General features: G+C 44.0%; 2 protein-coding genes across 2 annotated transcripts in view; both read right to left on the reverse strand.

Annotated features, from left to right (window-relative positions):
* The window catches only part of LOC126556645 (uncharacterized), a 142,382-nt gene that overhangs the window by 87,411 nt on the left and 36,821 nt on the right, over nucleotides 1-18,150 (reverse strand). Inside the window, exons 2-3 of the mRNA XM_050212033.1 lie at nucleotides 11,651-11,861; nucleotides 8,660-8,781 (exon numbers count right to left, since the gene is read on the reverse strand). Of these exons, the coding sequence (XP_050067990.1) occupies nucleotides 8,660-8,781; nucleotides 11,651-11,861 (333 nt within the window). The remainder of the gene's footprint in view (nucleotides 1-8,659; nucleotides 8,782-11,650; nucleotides 11,862-18,150) is intronic.
* The window catches only part of LOC126558780 (transcription initiation factor TFIID subunit 9), a 406,967-nt gene that overhangs the window by 83,265 nt on the left and 305,552 nt on the right, over nucleotides 1-18,150 (reverse strand). The window lies entirely within an intron of this gene.

Genomic DNA, 18,150 nt, shown 5'->3' on the forward strand with positions numbered 1-18,150 from the left:
TCATACTCGACAGAACGTTCATTATCACCGCTGGAAGATGGTATCGAGCGGTTAGTCATTTGTTTTCGCACCCTCGTTGTCTCGCTGTTGGTGATGGTACGTAATCCATTGCAGGGCTGGTGAAACGGGGAAGCAAAGGTATAGTTCAGATTAAACGAGAGCTCAGTATCCGGACTTGGGTGAAACAGTGCGCACAGGGACACCTTCTTATCTTTGGTAAGTGTGGTATTGTGTATATATTGTTTTAATCCTCAGTATTGTTTCGAGATGCAAGTTTTAAAAAGATAAATCTGATTTATGCCAGAAGCAGGACAAGGCATGTTGTACTTCAAGACATAACAGTGGATAACCTAAATGAGCTCCACAAAAAAAAGGCTAGATTCGAGCAGATGTTTGACAAAAAACGTTAGTTTTCATGGTTTTTAGCTTCTTCGGCAAGGTGCTAAACGGTGCTCTTGAAATTTACACAATACGTTTTTTAAGAAATTGTAATTGTACAACGTTTAAGTCATGTATATGATCACTTAACGGAGTTATATAGCTTAAGAAATGATACGCATTGAAGTTTTAGAGCTCATTCATGCTTACTAAAATGTTTCAAAGTTATTAAACGTTTCGCAACCAATCTTTTCAACTTGCAAGCAGTCGGATCAGTTGACGGCAACGCTCTCATGGAGGTAGAGGAGTTCTGCTACCGTGATAAACGATCGTATCTTCGAACAACAACTAAGGCAGCGATATCCAAAGTCGAATCGCTCAACTTTGAAAAAGGAAAATCGATAGCGATATCCAAAATCGCTCTTAATACGAGTTAAACAAACTTCTGGGCTCCAGAAGACTCCAACAATGCATTAACTGCAAGACATATCGCACAAAGATACGTCCGGGAGTCCTTTACGAGTATGAGTCCTGGACAATGCCGCCAGAGAACCTCAATGCACTAGCCATTTTCGAACGGCGGATGCTATGGCGGTGTGTGCTAGCAGGGCTTAATGAGAAAGAGAATGAGGGTGCAGAGTTCCTGACAATCGTCAAAGATCGGATGATGACTCACCAGGAACACCTTTCGGCAGGTGGAGGCGCAGAGAAGCACAGTGCGCTCATTGGATGAGGCAGATGGGGTCAAACCTGTCGTCGATGCAACCGTAGATGGAGGACTGTAGCCCTAGATCGAGTTGCTTGAAGACAGATTGGTGACCTGGCCATCTCAACACGACATGATGCCGCCTGAGCAGACCAAGAATAAGAAAAAAAGCAATCATTCTGTCAAATTGGTACATCAAATTTCAAAAGCTTTAGGACAAGTCTATCTCTTTTGTTTTAATTGCTAATGACAGCTTAACTGTTTGAAAAAAGCCGTCTAAAATTTTGTTATTTTCAGGCCTTAGTCATCATAGATCCCAGCTCCCGAGACATTTCGATCAGCTGCGTACTAGACCTTCTCAGCTTTACATAGACGGCGCTAATTTCTCCACAGAAATAAGGACGTTGAAGTAGTTTTTTGACTCCGAAGGTACAAGCCATCTAAAATGATGGAATGTTGGAATGCAACTTTCAGGAATGCTTGAACGAAATTAAATATATTGAAAGCAGTTTGTGTTAGATAGTTTTCAAAGTATCATTCGAAGACCAAATATTTTAACAATTTAAAAGCAACAGTGTATAGTCGACATTTAAAACAACAAAACACTATGTTTTCCCTGTCAGCACACAGCATACCAAACGAAACAAGCACGCGACCATGCAACAAATGCATCCACATTTCACTTATGCATGCAGTCGCGCTGTATTTCCCCGAAAAGATAAACTTCGCTTCGCGTTTTTGTTCCGGACGGATGGCGGCAAGATGTGTTGGTTTACCCAAAAGTATACAACTCTCGCGAGCAGGTAAAAAGGATTGTGACGGGTTTGCACAAGACTTTGTCGTAAGTCGACAGAAGAAATGGTAAAACAGGAAACGAGCAGTGCATGAAATTTTCAACCACATACCATTGTGGACTCGTACTCTGCAGCGGTCCGGAAGTAGTAGGAACAGATTTTGGTTGATTTATAGCGCAAGATTGTGTGCAGGAAATAAAATTGGTTAGATACAACCGTAGCTGTTAGTTTATGATCCACACTGAAGACACTTTAATATTCTTCCCTCCGAAGAAAAAATGGAATGTATGAAGCATTCCAAAAGTGAGACTATTACTGAATTCAATCAAAACAAAACGTTTAATTCTCCACACGAGGCAAAGGCATGTGTAAAGTATGCAATATAAAGCAAAACAAAAACCCCGACCCTTTACACACATGTGCACCGTGGAGCATTAGCATTACCATTACATTTTATATTCAATCCCAAACACCCAAACATCCAAACACGCATAACTTATTACTCCATCCTTACGCGTTTCTTTATCTCGCCGCTTGTTAAAACACTTTCCTCGATATCATAACAGTATCCTGGCTAAGTGAGTGGAATGTTTAAGGAATCGTTTGGCGCACCTGTCCCATCCTTTCGCCACGGGAAGGAGCTCAAGTACCATCGAAACTGCCACGCATAACTTATGATTATTCACTCCGAGGTATCCAAACACACGCGCCTTTTGCTCGAAAGGCACAACAATCGGTTCGATCAGTATGGAAAATGGGTACCATAAATCAATGCCCACAACGCGGAAAGGGGTTTAAACATGCCACCTCATACCGATATAGGATGTTCCGTTTTTGGAAAGTGTCTAACTCACGGGAAAGCACAACATAATCTGCTGTTATTTCCCTGCGAGCCACAAATCGTTCGCTAGAATTACAACCGATTGCGGAAAGGCAATCATATCCTGCAGGAAAAAGCGAATTTCCCTCTTAAGACGAAATAACGCCGCACGTTTAGGTGCCAAATATTAGCAGCCACACTTTCACGTTTGTCGTAAAACACTACGATGGTAACACCACCCAGTGGGATAAAAGGTTCGCCCAAACGCAATGATTGTAAGTTCTCACCATCGAATATGTGCTCGCGTGATGCGTATCTCTCTCTCTTTTATGAAATCAAATCGAATTAATATATATTGATCGTCTCCTTCACGGAAGCTGAAATCAACCATCGATCGCACCCTCGGTTTTTTTAGCGTTTTTTAGGAACGAGCCAAAGGATCGATATGTTTTCTGTCAGCTAGCAAAAAAAAACCCTTCTAAATGACACTTGCCAAGAATCTTCAAACACTGCAAAAGGACCTGACTGCGCCGGGTACGTATTAACAGTGGCAACCGAGCGCGTTCCCATGCGATAATGATGATATCAGAGGTTTTTATCGTTCAATCGTGGTGCCACGCGGGAAATATCGCGCACAATTCGTGTGCGCGTAGCCGCGAGGATAAAATCGTGTCCACAAAACTGCCACGATTAGCTGCCGTGTGTGTGTATGAAATGGAAGAAACATTGGGTGGTAGTTAAGATAGGGGTTGACTGATTGTGGTGAGGGGTTTCATTTTTGTTCGTTAGTGCCGCATTTAGTACATCCAACGGGTAAAATATCGACTGTCAATCAATCGATTCATTTTGGGCACGTTTCAATTAAGCTGAACTTAGGACATTGTGCTACAGTGTTGGAGAGATATCTACGGTCAAAAAGGAAAAAATAAATGGTTTGAAAAAATAGTAATATTAATTGAGTGAGCGTGTTATTTAAGTCTTCTTATTCGCTTAAACACCTCTAAGGTGACGCCGGCCATCAGATGGCTTATTGGACTTGCCGATAACACTTAGTTGGATAGTCAATCCTCACTACGGGGGGACGGTCCGGATGGTATTTGAGCCCCGGACCTGCCGTTTGAAAACCGGTGCCGCTATCGCCTATACCACCGGGACGTCCCAATTTCATTCTTTCTATGGAATAAACTCGGACTGCGTTTTGAACCGGACAGAGTTTGTTTTGAGCTTCGTTATTGTGACACTCACTTTGGGAGAGTTATTAGTCGCCAGATATATTCGAAACACCAAGTTTTTACAATAATGGGGTTCTATGAGGACATAAGAAATATTTTTCATGTGTGTTTTTGACGTTTCTAGACTAAAAAGCTGCTTGCTTTCCTTCCGTACAAACTGACAGTCAGAACCATCTAGCGCCAGAAGATTTAGGTCCGAAGTATTGCTTTAATTAATTTTAAACTTCTAACCTAGTATGCCCGGAATAAGGCAAAGAATAAGGAGGAAATGATCTGAAGAAATTTTACGATCTTACCAATAAGATCATAAAATTTATTCAACACAAGCGGTGTTGACAATACGGCACTGGACTGTCATAATCATTTGTAAATAAATAAATAAATGAATAAATAAATAATTTTAAACTTCTTTGGTTCTTGGACTTTTTATCAGTTTTTACTAGACAAAGTGTCAATCAGCTCCTACAGTTATATTTATATAGAAACGCACTGAAGTTTTAGCGTATTGCTAAAACAGTTGTCGAACAGTTGCTTACGACTGTTCGACTGATTGAATTGGCATTTATCTCATTCCCACCCTTTTTTCATAAGAATTTCAAAAGAGTTATAAAAACTATCTGCTCTGATCTGAATCTCGCTGGCGAATAGCACAAAAATTGTCAAAAAAAATTAACTGTCCCAATGAGGATCGTCTTGAGCAACACCTTCCGCAGAGAAAATTAATTGAATTACACAAACAAATTATGGAAAGAAAAACACTCTACAACAATTTCAGCTGGCAATTCAATAACAAAACTTTCCAACTTTATTGAAACACCAATAGCAATTAATTGGTACAAAACTGTACACTAAATTTACAATTATAAAACAAAACGCGACATTTTCAATTACATTTGCAAACCGTGCATTCAGTAGAAAACTGTTCCCACTCACTAAACTTAAATGCCCCTTCTGGCACAAACGTAACGTTCAACAAGACCGCCCAACCCGCTGCATATCAAAGACTAACCCGCCTTCCCGTTTAGAGTGGCAGGAAAAGTGTTAAAATTCTCTACTCCTGCTTTCCTGCTTTGCGCCTACCTTCGTCCCTCCTATCCGCATTTGCAACCAAGCAATAGTTCGCCGTTGATGAGCATGTCACACGGAGGAAAAGTGCTCACTGGAAACAATTCGTTCATCATTGCTCATTCAAAACAGCGACAAACTTCCTCACACTACTTGTCAGATCACGGGCAAGCCGCAAACAATAGTGTTGCGCTTAAGGACTGGCCCGATTGCACTGCACGTCTCCCGGGGGTGGGCAACTGTATGTATCGTTCGTCGAGCAGTGTGCCGACTTTTGCAACGAGGGACAATTGCACTAATAATGCACTGCTGTCGGATCCGCCTGCCATGCCGGATCATCGTCGCCCGGCGGGGAGCAGCTAGCCACAAAACACTCCGTACCAATGCTGGTGGACGCTTCAGTCGAGAGGTCAGCGATAGACGAAGCGGAGCGAGCAGACAAATTACTTTCAAACTGAAGAATGAAATTAGTTTTTCCAGCGTTCGAGCGTTCAGCCGTACCGGTAGCGTGACGCGGGGCAGAAACAAAACCACCGGAAAGATTTCTTGTCGCATCCGCAAAACCGACCTGTGGTGCCTGTCGCTGGTGGAACGCCATCCAACCCAAGCCAACTAGAGTCGAAAAAGTTGGAGAAGTGCCTTCAGTTAGCAAACGAAAAACGAGCCAAAAATTATTATGCATTTGCAGTGAGCAAGCGGTGCGCAGATTGAGTCCTGGACAGTGGCAGTAGTCGCCGAGAATTGGGGGATGATTCTCGTTTTCGTTGTAAAAGTACCATCCATGTGCACAAACTGAACAACCTTTCCGGGTGTACGTACAAACAAAAAGCGGTACATAGAAAGCCCTGGTAGCCAGCCAAACGATAGTGTGAGTAAGGCAGCATTACAAGAATTTGACCAGCGGAGCCAGAGCACTGAGCCACAGCGCAACAAAAAATTCTTTCCTAGGGCGTGTGTATTTTTTTACATCGCTTGGCAGGCGCAACCAGACTCCATTAAAGTGCTTCAACCGGTCCGCGGAATACTGCCAACCGACCAGTCCACAGTGTTTGCTAGACATACACACATGGCTACACACACTGATAACAAACAAACAAAAAATACAGTCGCTACCATTCTTCCTAGCTCCATGCAGTGGGAATTAAACTTGTTGAAAAGCCATTTATTTTTCATTATGAATAAAATTACTGAATTTTCCGCTCCGGGTTGTGCGGATTGTGCCTGCCGAACGGACGCCGACGCAAACATCGCTGGACCTACGGGCTATGGCAGCAGCTAGCAAACACAAACACACAGAGTGAGAGCTTTTTTTCGGTCCACTGAGAATATGGTTTCAATGTTGACCGCGTTTTCCTTCGCCCACTTTTACGCGGCGAACGTTTGTAACAGAATGTTTTGTGATACTCATCCCAACCGGCGCGTTCCTCCGTAAGCGGAAGTGAATCAGGAGACACACGAGAGACGGTGCCAAATTAAACGCTTGTTTGCGCTTTTTGCCGCTACTGCTGTGTCTCTGGCTGCCAATCGGTACACGCCTCCGGATGGTAGGATACATTATGCATGTAGCCTTGCCGGAGTGAATTCCTCCCTACGTAAGAGGGCAATTTTGCTGCATCTCGTCTGGCAAAATATGGTTCGCATGTGCATTCGCGAAATTAGCAAATCCACTGGAATGGGAATGCACTTATGTTTGGCTATCAATTTTCTGTCATTTCTCTCTCGAGCTACATATGTTCTTTTCAGAAACCGTGCTCCTAGCAGGAAAATAAGTACTTGGGGCTTTTATTTGGTAGTAATGGACGCTTTTGATATGCAGCAAAAAAAAAACACCAAATCGTGTAACTTGTTAGCGATGATAGTTGCAAATATGTTTATCAAGCTGTTTAGCTGTTTAGTGACTTAGAGAATCGTATATGGCCCAGCATTTTTGAGGCAAAGTATGGACAACAAACCTCCAACCAGTTTTTCAATGAAGGATTCTTCAGAATCCTCAGAGACGAGTACTCTATTTTTGTAGCAGAGCTGGATGCAATTTTTTTATCATGGTATTTATGATTATGATCAAGGACCCCAGGAACCAGGAAATAATTCTCACAAAATGTACACAAATGACTGAAAAGAACACCATTCTGAAGGCTGTGGAATTAAATCTTCTATTGTAAGATGTAGTGTAAGGTAAGGCTAAGGGGCTGCCCGGTGGTATAGGCGACAGCGGCGCCGATCTTCAAACGGCAGTACCGGGGTTCAAATCCCATCCGTACCGTCCCCCCGTAGTGAGGCCTGGCTATCCAACTACGTAGTATCGGCAGTCTAGAAAGCCGTTTTGGAGGCCGGTATGACCTTAGAGGTCGAAAAGCCAAGAAGAAAAAGAAGAATTGCAAAGCTTCCTGATAATATGTACTTCTTTATGCACAGCAGAAGATATGAGCATCGCAATAGCAGCAGAAGAAGTTACGGTACCGGCCAGACCTAACCTTATATGTATTGTCCTCAGAAAACTCGTCCTTTACTGGATAGGGTAGACGTGATATCTTATTGGTAGATTGTGCCATCTCCAGAGCCTATTCATCGGACTGATTTAAACAGATGGTACAAAAGAGTAGGACACGCTTTACTCTTGGGCCAACACAAGAAGACCAAGCATACATTTGCATCCTGGACCGATTAGAGTTTTGCCAAAGCTTAGATTTGGGCAAACAAGGTTGACTCACACACAGCGACTGTAAAAGGAATCACGAAAAGGAATCCTGCGGATCAGAATTTTACGTTTGCTGATAGCCTCAGTGCTGTCGAGGCACTAAAATTCGTCGAGGCGTTTAAGAGCTCTGATTCCTTTATCCAAGAGCAACATTTTTAAGAGGCCGATTCTCGCTCACAAGTTTCTTTCGCATCCGGCAAGAGCTGCACATGGCTCCGCTGGCAGAGATTGTGGGATGAAGATAGACTCGGGAGGTTCCTGCATTCCAGTTCACCACAAATATCTTTGCATCTCTGGTTTCGCGGTCTCCCTTCAGATCGTGTCTAAAGTTATATCGAACACAGCGTTGGATGCACACCCTCAACGTATAGCCAACACCGACTCCAAGGGTTGTAGCTGTAGCAACAGAACCAAAGTACATTGTACACTGATCACATCCTCTGGTCATGTGTGGAATTCGATTCGGTAAAATCCATCCTACAGCGGCAATTCGGGCATCAGAAAGATGAAAGATTAGGTGCATTTTATTGGTGCGAGAAGAAAATGTCTTCCACGCGCATAGTATATAAGTTTCATTAATAGTTTCATTAAAATTGAGCACGGGAATAACATTGGTAAATGTTATCACATCACGGTTAATAACCTTGATGTAAGTCACTTTACCACACTACTATACATAGACTCAGACAGATGATCTCTATAGCAAAGCATATTCCTTTTTCATTTACGTTTTCCATGCATCTGTCTTGCTCCAAAACTAACCGGCAGATACCAAGCATTTACAGCTTCCAAAGCATTTACAAAACTTCCCACATGAAGAACTCATTACGGCTGGTTTTTTTTTCAGAGCGTGCTTTCATTTTCTCCCAAGACTTGAAAACCCATTTCCGCTTTATATGAAAATTCTCCAAAAAACCACTTTCGTAACCAGTCGATTTCACAGCAAACTACAGTGCCAAAACTTACCTTCTACGGTGCCGGTGTAGATGCGCGATAGATCGTAGTCCATCGGGCCCTCGGTGTTCTCGATCTGGACATCGCGAGCAAAAACCGAGCGCGGGTCTTCCTGCAGCACCAGCCGGAACTCGCTGAAAATGAAGCAGTAAAAAAGACGACATACATTTAGCTTCGGGACCGAAAAAAGGGACAAAGTGTGATACTAATCTACAGCTTCGAACATATCTGCAAGCCTTGTGTTGCGGCTGACGCGACCAAACTTTTCACATCATCCAAACTTAACCAGAAACTCCGAGAGCCAAGGTTTTGTTTTAACTTATTTGCTGCAGGAAGGCTTCTTCCCTCTCCGTATCGCGAGTTTACATCGTGTAAGTGTGTAGAGTGGTGTGTGTGTGTGTGTGTGTCTGCCATGACTGTTAGGCTTTTCATTTTATGGAAGAAAAAATATGCTTTCCGAGCTAGCCCTATGCCTGGCGCCTCTTAACGCTGACTCGCTCGAGGTACACTGCGTCGTCTCAAATCTAGGCGAAAAATATATATAAAATAAACACCAAAGTTTTACCCATGTTCCAGCGGGAAGTGCACATTATAACAGTTTCGTGGGAAAACTTTTTCACCCCATGTACACTCCCTCTGCCACTGCGTTATGAGTTAGGCACTATCTTTCCCACTTGATACCTTCCTGCTTCGGCAAAATAGTGCCCTAGCGTCCTTGTACACGTATCAACTAGCGGACCGTTAAACCCAGCGTGTCGGAAACAGCCGGCCGAGTTGGTGGCCTTTTTACGACAATTTTCAGCTTCTACTAGCAAGGCGTGCCAGACTGTCTATGTGTGTTTATGTGGCCCGCTTAAAACCCCTTCCCCTTCGCTTTTACCTCATGTCGCCGTGTGAAACTTTCCTTCCCCAAGTCCGAAAATCAAACTTTCCGGCACGCTGTAAAGTAGGATGGAAGGAGCTTATCGGTGGCCAGCTGCTGCCAGCCGGCCTTTATAGCGAACCTTTCCTACAAGCGGTCGAGCGAGTGGTGTGAAAGCCTACACAAACCAAAAAGAATGTGAAAACTTTTCGCCTCTCACCGCAAACACTCTTCTCGGGTGTAAAACGATCCTGCAGCGTAACGAAGACATTATTGGTGTCGTGCAAAATTAATCACACAAAATACGATCACCAGAGTTTGGACGGTAGAAACAAGTGTGTGTGTGTGTGTGTGTGTGTGTGTGTGTGTGTGTGTGTGTGTGTGTGTGTGTGTGTGTGTGTTGTTATATTTGTTTTGACCAACCATGTGTGGGCATGGTTTGTAGTAAAGTTCGATACATGTTCACATCCGTCGAAGATGTCGAGGCATTCAAGTACAATACAAGAAACTGTATAAAAATACTGTTTAATCCTATGACATGGACAAGATACCATCGCCATACAACTCCTTCCTTTGCTTATTGATACTGAATTTCTAAAACATTATTTCGTTAGATCACCACTTTGTCTGCAGCTCATTCTGCATCACTGTAGCTTGCTCACCACCCATCAGACGGTCGCTAGATTTCTCTTGCTTGCTATCCGGGAGCTAATCAGTACGTCTAACAACAATGTGCATCGACCAAAACTTTGTGTGACACAAAACACATGTACAGAATCTCTTGGCCTTCCGCCGATGTATTGTGGTGCTAGCCCTACGCCTCGCTGCCGACAACCAGAACGATTTCTGCCACCGGCTTTAATGAAAATGAGGTTCAGCTTCAGGCCTTCCGTACATCGTTGAGCTTCGAGGATGTACGCGCCCCTGGAAGCCTCCCGATGAACAGAACCAGTCGGTAAATAGCAGCGCAGTGCAGCATCTGCTACGCTTTCACACATCCAAAACCTTGCCCACCGGAGCAGCTCTACAGAGCACACATTGGTCAAAAATATCTCTCGATTGCATTGCGACGGTTTCGTACTACTCGTACTGTCGATCTCTTCTCATTCGGATGCAACTATGTTTTTGACCAAATTCCGTACCTACCATGACTCCAAACGAACGAGGACGACGACGACGACAACAGCATCGCCGTAGACCGGAAACTTTTCGTCATGGTGCCGCTGGTGGACGTGGTTTCGTGGATTTGCAGAGCAGTGTGGTGGAAAAAGGAGCCACAATGAGCTATCGAACAGCGTGGTGAACGGGCTGAGTAATGTTTGCAACTGATTGGGTGACGCCTGCCCAAGCGGTTCCGGCTCTTTTGCAAGGCACGGCCGAGTGAATGTGAAATTGTTTTAATACAAATGAACGAAACTAATGGTACAATTTGTTTCGTAGGCAGAAACCCAGGTCCTTGGTTTACCATCGCTGGTGTGCATCGGTTCTCAATCGGTGACACATTCAATCGTAATGCTGCATTTTGATCGTACATACATGGATGCGATTCTTACCGTGAGCATGGGTTCGGTTTCGTGTGCATGGGACGGGAATATATACGAGCATTTGTTTTTCGATTTCAATTACCAAAACATGTTTCATTTGCCACAAAGTCTATGTATTGGTAAGAAAACGCCCAAGGAGAGATTGAATGTTTGGTATTTCGTAAAAATAAGCTGTTGTGGCAGTAGCTACAGGCAGTACCAGTAATAGTAACAAATATTATTCAAACCATTCCTTCACACATTAGCTTCTCTATACAGCTACGAGTAATTTTCATGTAAAGCAGAAATCAGATCCTAAGACCCTTTGAGGTTCTTAAGTCAAAGCAGAAGACATTCAATTTTATGCTATTCGAAATCCCCACGCGCTCTTTCGCCAGGAACGCGACAAAGCGTTCAAACATAAGCGCCAAAAGGTATGCAATACGCAATACATGAAAAGTTTCACGAGGGTTAAGTTTACGCTAATTTGTTTCACTTTTTTAACATTTTTTTAAATTTATTTTATTTTTTTCTTGATAAAGTCCAATAATTTAAACTTTACAAAATTATTTTGGTAAACTTAAATGCAAAACATACTAAATTTACAAACAAACTTACCGATCATGAGCGCGAAAGTTCAATCGCACCACGTTGGCTGGTCCGTATGCGGCGGAACCATGCTCGTAGTTGATGCTTCGGCGACGCCTCCGATGCTGTTCGTGATGCTGATGAGCCAGGTCCAGCAGACCACGATCGAACCGGGCCGGTTCCCAGTACCGAATGAACGGGTTGATCGCCGAATCGGCTCCTCCGGATGCCAAGGATGGAACTGTAAAAAACCAGAGAAAACCACCATTGTAATACATTTATTAAACGTGTCTGGTGCTGCAAACTGAAAATATGCATGCAATTGTATATGGACAGACAAGCGTGTAATTCCGGTAGTCCATCGAGGGACTCTATATGGCCGGAAGGTAATTACGCTTTGCAGGGACGTTAGTGCAAGAGTTACGTCCAACACGACCAATATCCAAAATCATGCCCCAAGAAATTCTTCCCCCTATGCCACTGCTCACATACCATGCATCATAATTAACTCTCTCTCTCTCTCTCTTTCTCTCTCTCTCTCTCTCTCTCTCTTGCTCTCTTCATTCGGTTTGTAATGTTTCCAGATGCAACAAAATCGAACCCTCCCGAAGGAGGAAGCACACCCCGGAGCTCTACCCTCACGGGTAAGCATAAATTTTAATCCACCAGACACAATTACAGGATATGCATCGCGATAAGCCGCACGCAGTCGCAGACAAACGCTACATCCGCTGCGTGGGTGGGCAGTGCGACACGGGACACGACAGTGAGCTTGTAGATGAAAATTCGATAAGCAGCATAATTCATGCGTGGAGTTACGTGGTACGAGGTATGGTGTCGCGTTCAATAATTGAACGCGTGCATGAACAATGGGGAACATTAAATCACGGCGCGTACCCATAAAAATGCATAATAAACTCACATGAAAATCGAATAATATTAACTGTTTTTGTTTTATTGTAGACTGTTTGGTATTATTGTTTGAAGAGTATTGTTAAAGAACAAGTATACCAGTGATCACCGTAAAGAATCTGCTTCAATCAAGAATAAGCAACTGGTCAATATTGACCAACAGTTCTACACTTCGACACAAGATCTAGTCCAATCTATCCCGGCTACAATTAACCTAATTAATATCATCCCATACAAAACGGACAACAGCAACTGCTTCTACTGATTAAGTTTTCTGCTGGACTGCACACATCCACGTTCGATGATACGATTGAGCAAGCGTCGAGCAAATCCCTTGCACTTCTTCCATGCGAAAACTCCCGAACCGTGAACAAACAGATTCTAAAGATGCCAAATATGCTGAAAACATCATCCCATTATGCTCGTGTTTGCCACCGGCAACACCTCGGGAATGTACGATGGAAATTCAATTTCGTAACACCACGCATTTCCGTTTTCATTGGAGCATTCTGAATTCTCCAATTCGCTCAGGGATCTGCGACGTATCGTCGACACAGTGTACACAAAATCCTGCATGAGTGAAATTACATTACGCAGCTGGCTGCTACCGTTCGCGAACGGTCGGTAATGGTTGGGCTGGGACACTGGCACTGCCAGATTGTAATACTCATTGCCGTATCATACGCAAACCCCAAACCAGATTGAACTGACGCATCTTTCGAACGAGTTACAAGAGACGCAAATCTAGCGGGTTAAGAATCTAGTCATGCAACACACAGGACAATTAATTGATTGACTGATTTGTGTACTTCATTAAATAGGACCACGCAGAGGCGGAACTCATCGACTTGAATGAAGGGTTATTAGGAACAGGCTTGTTTAGCAGCGAGTTATGCTAGGCGAAAACGATTCAATTTATTCGCTAAAAAATACTCTTCACCGTACGTAATAGTACATGATGGAAAACGAATTCTCCTGCCGAATTTTAGCCTCCAATCGGTGATCGCTAAATCATTGTTTGAACACAGCATCATTGACAGCTTTCCAATCGCTATCCACGTACACTAAAAGTACATTCTTTCCTACGCTTCCTCTCTTACGCATAGAAAGTCCACTCGATCGTAGCCAAGCGTAGGCCACCCATCCAGGGAAGTATCGAGCCCATTGATTCATGCAATACATTCTTCATCGATGTAGTTTTATCGATAGGCCTGCGAACACGAACACGTCTGTCAGTCAGCTCTATTCGGTACCGGTACGCCCGGCCGGAACCGGTACGAGCGCGTTTTAGAGCGCGTATATGAAGCAGCCGTTGCCCGTTTAGTGGTGGACCAGCTTTTCATAGCGTCCACTTTCGCGTGATCCATCTAAGAAAGGAAAGCCTAATAAGAGCAACCACACTATATCATTTTGCCGTGTTGGCGTTCACGAGCGAAAGTGAACTTAATAATCCCGCGAAAACTTGTCCGTCCGGGAAACCAATGTTGTTTAGACAATTTTTAAGGGAGGAGGCGAAACGAGGGCTGGGTTGAGAGGGGCATATTACACATTATGACTGTCGGGATGATATCTTTCTGTCATTTCTTGGATTATCCACACACAGCTATCGAGCTGAGCTGTACGTGAAAAACTATTAGCCGCCTCAGGATGCTCTAAGCGTGATGGACATCATTCACAGGTGCAGGTGTCAGGGACAGGTCGCCTAGAACGTTACCATCTGTAATCTGAACTAAATATAGCTTCTACATCGATTCATGCTCAAGGTTCACACCAGCCAATAACTAATGCCACCGTCCATACATAAATAAACTCTTCTTTATGCAATATCGTTCGCAGTATCCTCCGCATCGAGCAGAGAAGCGCATATTAACGTCCATCGTTCACGCCACTTCATTCACAGGGCACAACATTGAACGTCCCGTGCGAGAAGAATGTCTTCCCCGGTCGTCATTGTCGTCATCGTCATTATATTGTTGCCTCCTGCCACATCTAATCGCAACATTTGTTGGCAAAAGAATGGTCCGGGCGAATGTCAGGTTCACAACCTTCACATGCATTCCTGCCCCGTGTCCTTGCCGATACATTCCCTCCATTAGAATTCTCACACACAAACACACACAGTGGAATGACGCGCGTCAAGCGGATAAGCTTACACAGCAAAGCTTCACAAGAAACCAGAAAAATGATGTCATTCCATGGCAACAGATGAAAACAGCGCGAAGTTGAGGTTTAATGGACACACAAACGGAAGGAAGAGGAAAAATAAAACTATATACATCATGCGGTTGATGAACGTAACGATCTTCTTGTCTCGTGGCAATCGTTTCGAATGTCATCTTCCCAAGTTCAAGGAGGTCTTGAGTGGCGTAGACACAAAGACAGAGCAGTACAATGTGCTCGGTATTGATGGTTCGGAAGTAAGGATACAGAATCGATACGCATTAATTTGTTACTTCCTTATCGTTTCGAGCTGGAATGAGAATAATTCGCTACAAATGATTGCTGACGACCGTGTTCAAGTGCATTGATTGATTGAAGTGACATGTTGGTGCTTGCAAAATGTGGACATTGATTGACAAAGACAACACTGTTGAAATTAAACAGGACCAACCCGTGAACAACGAAAAAATGTCAAAACGAGACACCGTTTGGTCAAGACCACAAAGGGGCTACAAGGTAGCCACAAAAAGTTGTGTGTAATAATATCTAGCGAGTTGGAAGAAACGCTTCGCTCGACAGATGCAGATATGGATGTAATCTCGGCAACCTTGCCACCAGCCGACGGTGTACAAACACGAACCAGTGGCCGCCTTTTGCACCTTCATCAACACTGATCAACTGGTCTGGTCACGCTCTACATACGCGCGTAGGTTTCGGTATGCGCTCCAAGCAACACGGCTTAAATGCGTTACCAAATCCCAGCGTTCGATGGCGCGCACCCGGAGATAGCACGTGCAACGATTAATGCACATTATCCCCAAACAGCAGCAGCATCATTGAATGCTTTTCCTTTTATTTCTGGGGGCTGATGGCAGATGGAAATACGCCGGAGAGGCGTAGTTAATAGATAGAAGACAAGATAAGTGTTTCGCGGGGTAATATGCTGGTGGATGAGGCTCCCCGTTTGAACCGTTAGTGCCAGTCACCCACAAAACTCGATTCGCACACAAGCACGTCCAATTAAACCGATAATGAGCCCACGTTATCTGGCCGGGTTTTATTTGAAGGTTGAGTGCGACGAGCTTTCGCTTTCTCCGCCAGGCACACCGGTAGTGCGGCATCTCGTCGCACTTTTACTGCGACCAGCTCCGAAGACAGATGCTCCAATCCGTGGCCGATATCTTTTGTTGGAATATCGCTCCTCTCTGTCTCACTTGCTCGCCTTTTGGCTTCAGCTTTCTTCACAGCATTTGAACATTATGTTCGATTGTTTCGCCGTTGACAAAAGAGGTGAAAACCGGTGCTTATGCGGTACTGCTTAAACCTTAACCGAAAGCGAAAGCAATGTCGGCAACCGTCCCAACAAACCGTCGTTCGATAAGATAGCATAAGAGCGCCTTTAGCCGTTCTCCGATAATGGGCCACACAACAGGAGCCTCCTTTTGGGGCAGGCTTCACGAAGACAAAAACGAGTCCATTTTCCTCGAAAACCTCTCCGGTGGTTTGTTGGCTTATGGCGAACACAGGAGCTTTTGTTTGGGCCATCGGTGCGTTTGTAAGGATGGCTTCAATCAAACGTACCTCCTTGCACCCCGGGGGAGATACCCTTGCGGGTTGTTCTTGTCTTGGTGAAATTAATTGCTCTATAATTACAAGCCAGCGATCAGCCACCGAACCGGCAAAAACGGAACTACCGACGTAAGCTTTCGTTCGCCAGTCGTTGACGCTTGAACTTCATCATGACCGTGTCCATCTACTTCGTACGAATCTCGAAAGGATAAGTGTGCCACAAACGCTGGAACGCAATCGTTTCGTTCCGCTCCTAATTCTTCCACCGTGTAACGCGAAATGAAAGGGACCTCTTATCGGGAGATTATTTCGCGTATTGCTTCAGCAGCAAGCAAAGTACGTAAACAAATCGGAAAAAAGTGCTGATGTTAATCGAAAAAGAAAGCAATCTAACCATCGCCGCGACGCTCAAGCACATTCATATACTTACAGCACAGCCCACCAACCCATCAACGTCAAGCGAAAATGGATGCTTTCTTCCTGCGAGACTATGAATCAATCCGGGCGAAAGATCTGTTAGCCGTGTGCGTGCGTGTATGTCCTTGATATATCCTCTTGGTGTGATTTCTTTGTCCCGTAGCCGTACCTTTCGCCGGTGCGCCATTGTTTTCCATTTAGACAGTTGATCGAAAATAAATCTAATGCTTTTGTTTTATTATCATGAGCGACGGCACTCACTATGCTGCTCATCACGTAAGCACGGCGTGTTTGGCAGAGCGATATGAACAACACACATCCGGATCGATCGATTTATTTTCGAAAGCAATAATAAAGCAGGGATGACATGGTTCGAGTCATAATTGTGCAATCAGTTATTTGTGGGAGGTAAGAATGTTTTGCGTTTTATGATTTATTTTACTGAAATGTGTTTTTAATTATTCTTGGAAAAACGGTTCAGATATGGTGTGAAATATGTATAAAAATCCCTTTCAATAAAAGCGTAATTAAACAAGCTCATAGATATACATAAATATAAGCTTTCTGATGTTTGTCCATTATTTTCAGATAGCATACAATAATATATATGACCCAGCAGCAATGCCGGTAATATGAAATGACGTATTTTTGCGCGCATCAAAGAATCAAATCAAATGCTACACAGAACGAACAATACAATTTCCCCCCATACAAATACAAACCAGAACCAGAACATTCATTCGACCGACGAGCAGCATAGGTGTTGAGTTGGAAAATTGTACGAACCATGTTCATAAAATTATTCGAACGCTGCTCAAATTGTGCCTCGAGTTACTTTTTATGAGTGACTCTTGTTTCATTATTCTGATGATTGAAGCACCACCACCACCCCCAACAGTCTGCAAAAGCTTTTTTTTTATTCCTTCTCCATGAAAACTCTCTTTTCCACGACGAAGCTTCACAACATGAGTGGCAATCAACGCTTTTATCAACCTCAAAATCCACCAACATTCGGTCATTTCAAACGGATGTGTGTACGTCAAATGGTGTGATTTTTAATTTATAGCGCAGCTCAACAATCACCACCGCCCTACAGGGGGAGGAAACACTTGCACCCCACAGTGGGCAACAATGCGCAACTTGAAACAACAGGCTGGCCCCTCGATGGCTTTACAACGCGCCGAATGTTGAGTGGCGCTCGAACTGCAACATGCAACATCATACGCAGCCTTCAATTTGCACCGGCGAGTGTTAATAATTAAAATCATCAATTAACCCGATTCCCTGCACTTCCGGCTGAGGGCCAGCAAAGGGGTGCGTCAACATAAAACATTCACGTACAAATAATGTACACCGAATGGGCAAGAATGCTTCAAGGGGGCAGGCGGTATTATTCTAGGCGTAGGTGTGCACCGGGGTGCATCATGACTGACGACAAAGCGGCTTTTGATGAAATGTTGCACCGCGCGATG

The sequence above is a fragment of the Anopheles maculipalpis genome, chromosome 2RL (assembly GCF_943734695.1).
Source record: "Anopheles maculipalpis chromosome 2RL, idAnoMacuDA_375_x, whole genome shotgun sequence".
Classification (NCBI taxonomy): Eukaryota; Metazoa; Arthropoda; class Insecta; order Diptera; family Culicidae; genus Anopheles; species Anopheles maculipalpis.